Genomic DNA, 12,448 nt, shown 5'->3' on the forward strand with positions numbered 1-12,448 from the left:
TCTCTTTGTATGTATAAGTTTCTCTTTAACTATCCTCCTCTCTGAGGCTAAACCTGGCTACCCAACTGCTAGGACAAGAACCTACTTCCCTCCAATCTGGTCTTGCTGTCCCCAAGAACAAGCTAAGCTTGTGATCACATTAGGGAACTCTGATGTCGATAGGAAACACAGGGAAGCCTCTGGCTCCCTAAACCTGGGACCATTAGGTTGAATAGAAGTTAGCCAAGTAATAATATGTGTGAGAGCCCTGTGAAGCATTGGAGGACCTGAGAGAAGACTGAGGGTCGGGCGACAGCCAAAAAGCAAACTATCATGCCCAGCTCCGCCTCTGGGTCTCTCTTGGATATGCAGGCTCAGATGGCCTGTTTGGGTATCCAAAAGAGATCTCCAAAGGCAATCCCTGATGCTGTGTTGTTTTTCCTAACCCCCAGCCCACGTATTGCCCTCCCATTCATCCACCAGAAATCAGAGCGGCTCCGCTTCCTCTCCTCATCCCACACCCAAACTCAGAAGCTAAGGGAAGATCTTTCTTCAGACACATCCCTAACCTGACCATCTCTCACCAGCTCCACCATTCCTCTTCCTGCTCATCATCCAAGGCCCCGTCACCTCCCTCCTGCCAGGCTACAGCAGCTTCCTCTTCCGATCTGCTGTTTCCACTTGTGCCTGAACACTGCTGAGCAACAAGAAGGGTTCTTTAAAAATCTACATCTGGGGCCTGGAGAGCTGGCTCCATGGCAGAAGCACTGTTACGCTTGCAGATGACCTGAGTTTGGTTCTTGGCATCTACATGGCGGCTCACAAGCACCAATGACGTCAGTTCCATGGGGATCAAATGCCCTCCGTGGGCACTGCATGAACACGGTGCAGATATATACATTCATGCAAAATGTTCATACACGTAAAAATCTTAAACATACACATACCTGGGACTAGGGAGATGGCTCAGCAGTTAAGAGCACATACAGCTCTGGCAGAGGACCTGAATTTAGTCCCCAGCACACCCACATCAGGCAGCTCACAATTGTCTGTAACTCCAACTCCAAGGGATCTGATGCCCTCTTCTGGCAGGCACTCACAAACATAGTCACAGAGACACAGACATATACATGCAATTAAACTATTTTAAATATATACATGCATACATACATACTGCAAGCCTCTAGTAGCTTCTTGTCAAGTTTAGAATGATAAAAAGAAAGGTCAAGTTCTATGTCAGCTCCCTCAGCTATTTTGAGTATCATGCCCAAGCTCTCTCTCTCTCTCTGTCTCTCTCTCTCTCTCTCTCTGTCTCTCTCTCTCTCTCTCTCTCTCTCTCTCTCTCTCTCTCTGCCTATGGATCAGTCACTTGCTCTGGAAAATGCCCAGCATGACCCACCACAGGGCCTTTGCACCTGCTGTTCCCTCTGATGCTATCATTCTTTGGCCACGTCTTAGCTCCGACATCACCTCCCCACAAAGACTCTCCTTGCCTGCCCCCAGAAGGAATGACACTCTGGGCATCCTCTGTCTCTTCTCATGCTTCCTGTCAGCCCTGCTCCTACCCCATTCTTTATGTGTATATTTGTTTACTCTATTTGTTACCTATTCTAAACATGAGTGTGAGTGCTCGGAAGGAAGGAGCAAGGGATTTCCATTTTCTTCATTTCAATATCTAGGGTAGCCAATTTTAGCAAATAGAAACATAAGGTAACCAATTAAGTTTGAACTTTAGACAGCTAATCCTTTTAAAAAACATAGGTCCTAAATACTGTGTAGAGAAATAATTGCGTTCAATTTTTTTCAATGTTTATATGAAATTCAAGGTTTGTATATGAGCATATTCCCCTGTGTGCTTGTGTGTGGAGGCCAGTGGACAGCCTCAAGTACATCCTCTGACATGGTCCACCTTCTCATTTTGTTTTGAGATGGGGTTTCTCACTGTTCTGGAGCTTCCCAAGTAAGCCTGGGCTGGTGGAACACCGAGTGCCAGGGACCCACCTCCTTACATCTCTCTGGTGCTGGGATTGCAAGCACACAGCCCTACGCCCTGAATGTTTTTTCTAATATGGGTCTCAGGGTTGATCTCAAGTCTTCATGCTTACAGGGCAAGCCCTCTATGGACTTAGCTATCTCCTGAACCATTAAAAGTCAGACTTAACTGGCTTCTTGGTTCTTTACCTGTCCTCAGGCCTTCAGTGATACCTAGGACATAGAAGGATAGTGACGGGAGAATGGGCCCAGTGCTTCCCCCTGGGGGACAGATCAGGGACAAAATATAAGAAGAACCACTCCCTGCTTGGCTGGCGTGATGGCACTGAACTGATAGATTGGAGGCTATGACAATCAATGTCACCTTGCACGTGTGCACCCAAGCCCCAAGCATGGGTATATGACCTGTTACTGTTTCTACATAAACATTTCATCTGACACAGTGGCTTCAAAGACAAACAGCAAACACATGGCACTTTTAAAAGAGAGAAGAATTTGTTCTGTATATAGAGAATGTCCTGTTAAGTTCATCAGAGAGTCCCAAAACAAGTAACAAAGGACAACAAATAAAAATGCATATTAATAAAGACACTCTACAGATAGGGAGACACACATGCTACAGTTGGGGACACACACATACACACACACACACACACACACACACACACACACACACACACACACACACTTCCAAACTGACCTTCCAGAAGACCAATGGCTCCCACAGGTACAAACATGAATGTCTCACCAGAGCCAGTTTTGAGAGATAAATAAGTACAGCCCAACTCAAAGGCCCTGGATCCCATCTGATCTCTTCCTGGACTACAGGATGCTGGCCTTTTCTGCGCCTCTGTCTCCTTCACTGCCAACCAGAGTAACAGCAGCATCAGCTTCCTGGGGTGTGACATGCATGGCCACCAGCACCCCACGCTTGGGAAGACCCACTTGGGAAAACCTTGAACGTGGCTTAGTGCTCGGCTGTTGCATCATTGAGTTCTCACTAAATCTGGAGCAGGATGCTCTGAGCCTTGCTTCTGTGCAGTGCCCTGATACTGACTGCAGAATTTAATGAATAAGCCATAAAGTCTGGCCACAAACCCCACATCCCAATGACAGCCTCTATGACCACGGACTGCAAAGAGCAGGTGCCGAGCACTGCAAATCCAATCGGAAAAGTAGGATCACTGTCTACATGATTGCTGAGGCAATCAATCCCCAACTTCATCACACTCTAGAACTCATTACTGCTCTAGATACTAATAATGTGACATTGATAGAGGCGTTTTGTTACCAGGGTCTGGCTGAGGAGTAGGAGAAGAGGATCAACATCACCAGGCCGACTAATGCACACCCATAATCCCAATACTTCAGAGACCGAAGCAGGAGGATCGCTACAAGTTGGATGCCAGCCCGAGCTACATAGTGAGTTTCATCTACAGATACATTACTAGGCCACCACCCTCAAGAGAGCAGAATTCAAGAGGTGGCAAACCCCTGGTACTTCATCTGTGTCATTTTACAATTATTTAGTGTGTGCACATATGCCATTGTGCACATGTGGAGGTCAGGGGACAATTTTGTAGAATCAGATCCTTCCATCTACCATGTGGGCTCTGGGACTTGAACTCTAGTCCTCAGGCTTGGCAGCAAGCACTCTTAACCTGGGGAGCCGTTTCATCACCCTTAAACTATATTTTGGGGCCTTGTTTATTGAAAGCAAGTTATATACAGAACAAAAAAGCCTCCATGGCAAACAAACTCTTGAGAGTTAAAGATGAGCGGCAGGTCCCCTCGGAGACCAAGTGGATCTGAGGGAAATGGGAACAGAAGCAATACCCGGGATGCCTTTATTTGAAATGGCTGTAATTTTCATAGATCATCGCAAGATTTTGACTTTTATTTTTGTTTTTAAAATGCCTCACTAACTGTGGCTCGTTTTGGAGGCTGGGTTTCTTGCCACTGTCTGTGTCCAACCTCTAGAGTGATTTGCTCAATGCTCAGGCAAAGCCATTCTCAGGAATGACCTCCTGTCACCGGGGTCAGGAGGGTTTTTCCTTTTCTTGAAGCTGTGGCTCTGGCCCAGGCCTCACCCACACTAGATAAGCACTGTACTACTGAGCCACACCCCTAGTCACTGGATTTGTGAGGCAGGTCTTGTTTTGTAGCTCAGGCTATCCTCTTGCCTCAGTTCCTCAGTGCTGGGATTGCAGGTGTGTGTCACCACACCTAACAAACTTTGAAGTTAGGTGATGATAGGAATAGATGCTGAACCAGAGACCTCACGTTGGAGTGCCACTGTTCCCCTCCCAAAACAAGGCGCACACACACACGCACACGCACACATGCATGCGCACACGCACACACACGCACGCGCGCGCACACACACACACACACACACGCACGCACGCACACGCACACTCCTCCAATACTTTTAATTTTCATTGTATTTTCTTTTTTGAAATAGGGTTTCATGTAGCCCAGGCTGCCCTTGAACTTGCTATGTAGTCAAGGGCAGTCGTGAACTACTGGTCTTTCCTCTACCTCCAGAGTACTGGAATTAGAGGCGAGTGCCCAGTTTTATACAGTGCTGGGGATTGGTCCAAAGCACTCTACCAATCTATGTCCCCCAATGCCACCACCCTGTCTCTCTCCTCCTTCTATGCAACCAAAAGACTTCGCCTTTGCTGCTGCCTACTTGGTATGTGACAACCTGGCATGGTTGTGCCTCTTTCAGATTCTCTGCAGTTTCTGTGTGACCCACAAATACAAACATCCTGGCCTTCTGCACCCCAGCTGCTCTTTTCCCTGCTCCACCCACCATTGATGCAAACATTTCACTCTCAGGCTAAGGGTGACGTAGGCTATCCAGAGCAGACAGAAAGACCCCTGGAACCTGGTACAAAAATATCCCCAATCCATTAGGAAGGCCCCTGGAAGCTCCTTTGGTGGGTAGCAGGTAATAGCTTAAGTTTAAACAACAAAATAAGTCAAGCATGGTGCCCCAAGCCTGCACTCCCATAAGAACTGGGCCAGCCAGGGCTACGCACAAGATCTTGCCTTGAAAAATTAACTAATTAAAATAAATCAAATAAGTTGGGCAGAATGGTGCATTCCAATAATCCTAGCACTAAGTTGACATTCCAAGGCCAGTGAACAGTAATGTGTCACACACACACACACACACACACACACACACACACACACAGCAACAAGGGCAGCAAGCACAAGCCACCAGTTGGCCTAGACTGTGGGCTTTAGACTAGGTTTCTATTAGTCCACAAGAAGACCACCCTTGGTGTAGTGATTGCCCACCACACCACTTCCCATCTCAAGAAACTGGAGCCCACACAGGTGGTGATGTTTGGCACCTCAGGTGCCAAAATAGAAAGTATCCCTGTGGAACCCCACAGTATCCTGGGGAACATAGTTTGAGAACCATGGAGCAGGGAGACATTACTCCTGACTCTTTCTTCCACCCCACACTGGTTTCTGTCCCCTGCCCGAGTCCCTCATCTGCTTCCCCAGCAACAGCTCCAACCTGACTCTAGGCCTCTCTCTTCAGTCTGGGGCTACTAAGAAGGCTATACACCCTGCTACTGAATTTTCCCATGTGACCCTGATTGTGAACTCTGAACCCCTTACCATATCCTTTATGACCTGTCCTGGTGCACACCTGTGACGTCAGCTTCCACTGTGTTCCTCTCTGCCCTTTCGCTGGGCATAGTGTGCAGGCAAAGCACATACCACTTGGGACTCAACAAAAGCCCATCTCCCTGGGGAAGAGGAGGTGTTCTGGCTGCATTAAGAACCTACTGCTAGCCGGGCAGTGGTGGCACACGCCTTTAATCCCAGCACTCGGGAGGCAGAGCCAGGTGGAGCTCTGTGAGTTCAAGGCCAGCCTGCTCTACAGAGTGAGATCCAGGACAGACACCAAAACAATACAGAGAAACAATATTTTGAAAAACAAAAACAAAAAACCAAACAAACAAACAAAAAAAGAACCTACTGCTGGTATTAACATGTTCTGCTCTCTCTCCAAAAACAAACTTCAAGTCTTCACGCCACCTGTCTAGGAACCAGGACTCATTGAGAAGAAGTTCTTCAAAGATATGAATGGGTGAAATAAGAGCTAAGGAGTAGGGTTGGAGAGATGGCTTAGAGGTTAAGAGCACTGACTGCTCTTCCAGAGGTCCTGAGTTCAATTCCCAGCAACCACATGGTGGCTCACAACCATCTGTAATGAGATCTGGTACCCTCCTCTGTATACATAATAAATAAATAAATAAATATTTTTTTAAAAAAAAGAGCTAAGGAGTCTAGACCCAAGGCTGGAGTCCTCGGAAGGGTGGGCAATCCATAGAGGACACAAGAAGACAGAGGCAGAGTGTAAGGATGCAGCCACAGCCACAGAAGCCAGGATTTGGGGGTCATGAGAAGCCAGAGGAGACAAGCAAGGTCTGTGCTGAACCTTCAGAGAGCATGGCCCTGCCAGCACTCAATCCCAACTGTCAATCTTCACCACAGTGCAGAAGTTCTTTCCATCTAAGCAGCACCATCTGTGATGACCAGTTATACTAGCCACAGGAGCTGGCCTAACCAACTAAACCACAGAAGTACGCACGTGTATGTGTGTGCACACACATGAATTCACATGTACAAGTATATGCAAACATGTACACACATGGGCAAATAGGCATGCATTTGCCCCAGAGTACACTCCTCACAAGGGCAGACTCTTGCCCACTGGTTCCATGGAAATGGACAGGTCAGCTGCTCTAGGATCTGTGAGTGTGTATGAATGTATGTGAGTATGTGAGAGTGTGTGAGTTGTGTGTGTATGTGTGAATATGTGAGTGTGTGTGAATGTTTGAGTGTGTGAGTTGTGTGTGTGTGAATATGTTTGAAGTGTGAGTGTGTGAGTGCATCTGTGTGTGAGTATGTGAGATTGTGTGTGAGTGTGCAATTATTGTGAATGTGAGATTGTGTGTGTGAGTGTGTGTATGTGAGAGTGTGAGAATATATGAGTGTGAGTGAATGTGTGAGAGTGTGTGTAAGAGTGTGAGACTGTGTCTGTGTGTATGTGAGGATGTGTGAGAGAATTTGTGTGTGTGTGCGTGTGTGTGTGTGTGTGTGTGTGTGTGTGTGTTGATGTACTAGCCTGTGTGTGTGCATGTAAGAGCCATAAGGTGTCTTCTTCGGTCACTCCTCACCTGATTTTTTGAGACAGGGTCTCTCACTGAACCTGGAGCTTACGGTTTTGGCTAGATTGGCTGGCCGGGATCCATCTGGCCCTGCCCTCCCCAACACTGGGGTTCCGGGCTTGCATGAGCCTCTGTCCCAGTTTTTATGTGAGTGAGTGCTAGGAATCCAAGCTTGGGTCTTCATGCTTTCACAGCCAGCTCTTTGTTGTGGGGTATTTGTACACTGTGTGAGGATGCATTGCTGTGATTGGTGCAATAAAAAGCTGAATGGCCAATAGCTAGGCAGGAGGTATAGGCAGCACTTCCGGGCAGAGAGGGGAAGTAGAAGGAGATAATCGAGGCACAGAGGAGATGCCAACTAGACATGGAGGAAGTCAGACATGCAAAATAAAGAAAGGTAAAAAGCCATGTGGTAAAATGCAGATTTAAAAGACAGGTTAATTTGTTTCATAATTAATATTATTTGTCATTATTTGTGAGCTGGTGGCCCAAAGAAAAAATCCGTCTACAGCTCTTCACACACTGAGCCATCTCTCCACCCCAGGGCAGCTGTTCTCAATACTACTCAGCTCAAAACTTACTCTTACTCTCTTATCTGTAGGGAAACTGAGGCACATGAAAGGGAGGTTCTTTGCACCAGGTCACACAACTCTCAAGTAACAGAGGTGGATTGGACTCCAGGACCAGTACTCAGGCTGTTGACCTCTAGGGTATCATAAATTGCTTCTGGGACCCCCTGGAGACTCACAGAATAAGAGGGCTGACCCTGCCTTCCAGGGGCTTCCAGCCATGATAAGAAAACAGCTTCACTTATAAAATAAATTTTTAAAAAAGAAAGAAAGGAAACAGCTTCAGAAAATTCACATCTGCACTGGAGCTTCCTTCCACAGCCCTCCATGACGTGGAGACATGGAGACATAGACTTAGAAGGCTCCCTGCAGGTTGGGCTGCCTGGGGAGCTGAAGGGGACCAGCCAGGAAGGGGCCTTGGCAGCCCTCTGTTCTCAGCCTCTTTGCTGGCCACCCCCCTCTAATGGCAGTGAAAATGTCCTTTTACTGTCCTGAGATGAGGCAAGGATAGGCTAGGCACCTTCTCTGCCTGCCTCAGTTTCTCTGTCTCTCCTCTATTTCTCCTTCCCTTCCAAGATGTGTCAGAGAACATCTGGGGTTGGGGAAAGAGCCTAGAGCTGAGGTCTCAGTTATGTGTATGTCAAGTCAGAAGATTGGGTGACGTCAGCAAGTATCTGAGACAGCTGGGCCTGTGGTTCACATTGACTCTGCCGCTTTCTTCCTGAGTAACCCTTGGCCAGCTGCTGCCCTCCTCCATGAAGGCAGAGTATGTTACCCTTCAAATACAGTCTCTGTAAGAAGGAAAAGATGTACTCCTGAAGCAGCCAGTCCAGACAACCCTGAGTCAACACAAAGTCAACAGGGCCAGGAGTGGCTCACCCAGGGCCAGGCCCTACGCTTTTCCTTATGTGTGTGACTGTTGGCAAAGCTGTTCTTGCTGTCCTCGGCCATCAGACACCAACACCGAGTGTGTGCTCACCGCATGTCAAACAGAGCTAAGCGTTTTACACACATGGTTTCGTGTGACGCGCATGTCAACCCCGTGAAGACTATACTGTCATTATTCATTTTTTGCAAATGAGGAAATTGAGCTTCTGAAGTCACCATCTTAACCCAATCTGTGTCATTCCAAAGCTCCTGTAAGTTTAAAAAATACTTAAGAGGTCTAGGGGACTGGGGATGTGGTTCAGTCAGTGAAGAGATTGCCCGGCATGCACGAAGCTCGGAGTTCAGTCTCATATCCTGGGTATGGTAGCTCATATCTGTAACCCCAGCACTCTAGAGATGGAGGCAGAAGGATCAGAAGTTCAAGGTTATCCTCAGCCACACAATGAAATTGAGGCTATCCTGGGCTACATGAGACCCAGTTTCAAAAGAAGGGGGCAGGGCATGATCTAAAAAAACATGTATTCAAAGAACGTTTGCTGATGTTCAGTTTCTATACATCATTTATTAGTTTCTACCTTTAATATTTTAGGAATCACAGCTAATGTTTACAGAGTACCCATGATAAGAAGGACATTGTGTTAGGGGTTTGTTGACTCCCACAACCACCATGTAACAGAAGCTGCCGTTGACTCTCAATCAAGACAGAAAGGTTAAGGATAACTTCTCTGATATCCCACAGCTGTGATGTAGCTAAGCAGCTATCCTAGCCCACAAAGAAGTCAGGAAACTGGGACCTGGGAGGGAGCAAAGCTCATCTCAAGTTTGTTTATTCCTAAAATTCTTTCCATCACCTTTCAGATAACACTGAACACACCTCTCTCACATCTTTAAGCTGCCCTGGGGCTTCGGGCCAATGCTGCACAGCAATAGCAAATTTGCCATGCAAGTACTCTCCCCTTGCTTAGGGATCGCCCATCAGCTCGCTCCCCGGAAATCTGCAAGTCTCGTCCAGCAGGCAGTTGAGTAGAATGACATCCTAATTGTTTTCTCGGGGGACCCCTATGCAGAGCACAGTGATTGGCCCATCCCAAGCCAGCTGTGATGCCTGGAGCTGTTTTCTGCATGCCTTATTGCTGTGGCGTGTTTGCCAGGAGCAATCTGGTGCCCTGTGTCCTGCACATACAACAAGCACACTGGTCTACACGCCTGCTATTCCCGTACACTTGAACGCAGACACACTGGCATGTGTCCTTCCAGACCTTAATAGAGAAGAACCGTCCTCAGCCCAGAGCAGAGGGACCCAGCAGCCACAGTGAAACAAGAACAGAAGCCAGAGTTCTCCTCCTCTGATTCTCCCTATGTCCCTCCCTCCCTCCCTCCCTCCTGGAGCTAAATCTGGCATCTGTCTGTCCCCCACCCCCACCCCCACCCCCCCCCCCACTGTCAGAACATCCATGTCTTAGTTTTGGTTCGTACTGCAATAAAAACTACTCCATAACCTTCCCACGTGTGTGGCCTGCCTCGGAAGCATCCCTCTGACATCTGACACAATAGAAACCCTTTTCTTTTTTTCTGTCGTCATTATGTCATTGCACCACTGCTGCTTGACCACTAGCAGAGGACAGGATAATCTAGTACCAGTGAAAAAGGTCCCAAGCGCTGGCAGGATCTGGCTTTCAAACGTCTGGCTCCACTCAAAATACGCTGAGGTTGGAGGTGGCTAAACCACCTTTTACCTAAGGGCGGTGGGCTTGGATCTGCCTTTTCAGCAAGAGCCCCCTCAAGCTCACTTGCCAAAATGTCATTGCCTCCGCCGCCCCCCCCCCCGCGCCCCCCAGGACTTCAGTCCACCGCGCAGAGCACAAAACCTACATTCAGCTCGGATTTTATGACACGAGGCTAACTCCTCCTACGCGGACGTATTCCGCTTAACCCTTCAGCCCTTCCCATTTGGCGGTGCCCGGGTCCCTGCACACAAGCTGACCTCACAGAAAACCATCCAACAGCTTCCACTTTAAAGACTTCGTTTCTGAATCCGCAACCCAAACCCCTCACAATCCCAACCAGATGGGCTAGGTTTCATATCATATTCTCATGCATGAACTCCCTCCCATAAGGACCAAATTGAATGCCTTCAAGGTTATGTCTAAAAAGGAAGAAGATGGAGCAGAAACGGGCACAGTGGGGCTTCTATGATCCCTTTGGCAGAGCAAGCTGGTGATACTTCGTACTTTAAATTGGCATGGAATAGCTGGACGAGCCCTCAGACACATCCCCCAGAAGGGGGAGAAAATTGCTTAAATGCCTTGAATGGCCCAAAGCATCAGTTGATGTGACTACTGGAAAGAGAAGTCTTTCTGTATTGGTGAATAGCAAAATGTCAAGCCTGTTTTTTATTTTATTTTTTTAAGTTAAATAATAATGATGACAAGGATGATGGACTCTGCTGTCAAAGTCTAGCAGCAAGACAGGAAGCCAGAGGTTAGCAGCGAGACCCCTCTCCCGTGTCCCAACACATACACAGGGAATCCCGCCTAGGGACGCTTCCTAGAGTTACCACCCGCAGCCAAGACGCGCGCGTGCGCCCTTGCTCGGCTGCGTCTACGCATCTACCTGCGAGCGGGGACAGCGGGGGGTCTCGGAGGTAGGGGGCAGCGGAGCAGGGATGCGATGCGAGGATGCCGGCAGGGATGCGGGCAGGAATGCGGGCAGGGATGCAGAGGGCTGTGGCGCAGTTACCTCGGTCCGCAGACCCCATGGTGCGGAGGGGCTGGCGGGGGCCTGGCCTGCGCAATGCGGGGCGCTGCATCTGGAGGCACCGGGCTCAGCCGGCTGGGAACCCGGTGCTTCGATCCGGCGGAGCGGCGCAGAGGCTGCAGCGCCCAGGCTCCGCTCTGGAGCTCCGGCTCCCCGTGCTCCCGCTGCCGTGCTCCGGGCTCCGGCTCAGGCTCCCGGGCTTCTGGCGCTCCGCGGTCGCTTACTCCAGCGGCAACGCGACTTCCTTCCCCGCGCTGCGTGTTTATAGGCTTTCAATGCAGTAAAATAACGGGATTCCCTCACTGTTTCCTCCTGTTTACTCAGCGCCATGGAAACCCCTGGATCCAGTCCATCTCCAAAACTAAGGGCTTTCCTGAAAACTTCACACTCAGGAATCCATGACGTCGCCTCCTCCGCGGCCAGCCAGCTCCGTGGCTCCTTCGGCCGCCAAGCACAAGTCCCTGATTGTTCGGGGCAGAGAAAAAGTCAGGAGAGGGAGGCGCGCAGGGGTGGGGGCGCGGCCCGCCAGGCCCTGCAGGAGCTGCGTGCAAGCTCGCAGACAGCCGCCGCCTCCCCCTGCAACCTTGCCTGCATCCAGCCTCCTGACACCCCACTTTCTGAGCGGGTGCCCCTCGGACAGAGCTACCCAGGGTTCCAACCAACACCCCCGGGTTGTCCAGGAGCCTTGGACACATGCCCAGGGGTACCTTCTTAGGACCTCAGTGCCTCTAACTGACTAGATTCTTGACTGTTCAGGGATGCAGAGGACCAGGAAGATGAAGCAAAAGAAAGAAATAATATGCCTGTGCTAACTGTCCAAGATTTTTTTTCCCCCTCAAAGAGTTTATTTTTAGATTCATTTAGAAAATCCAAGATTTCCAGTATTTCTCGGAGGGTCCAGCAATAACTAGATGGTCGAAGGGTAGCCGAAACCAGGCAATGCATGTGTTTACGCACGCTGCGCATAAATAGGAAAATAAAGGGGAGGGATGTCAGGACCTCTGCAGCCTCAGGAAGAGATGTGTGGGATGGCACACGTGGCTCCCACCTGTGGGCCATGGC

General features: G+C 49.1%; 1 protein-coding gene across 3 annotated transcripts in view; it reads right to left on the reverse strand.

Moving 5' to 3' along the window:
- Nfatc2 (nuclear factor of activated T cells 2) overlaps positions 1 to 11,873 on the reverse strand; it is a 128,853-nt gene extending 116,980 nt beyond the window's left edge. For 2 of the 3 annotated variants that reach the window (XM_036184682.1, XM_036184683.1), the window contains exon 1: positions 11,369 to 11,873. In XM_036184682.1, coding sequence (XP_036040575.1) covers positions 11,369 to 11,438 — 70 coding nt within the window. In that variant the 5' untranslated portion in view covers positions 11,439 to 11,873. The remainder of the gene's footprint in view (positions 1 to 11,368) is intronic. The other variant, XM_036184684.1, reaches the window with a different exon arrangement.
- Between the last annotated feature and the right edge of the window lie 575 nt (positions 11,874 to 12,448).

Source organism: Onychomys torridus, chromosome 4 (assembly GCF_903995425.1).
Source record: "Onychomys torridus chromosome 4, mOncTor1.1, whole genome shotgun sequence".
Lineage (NCBI taxonomy): Eukaryota > Metazoa > Chordata > Mammalia > Rodentia > Cricetidae > Onychomys > Onychomys torridus.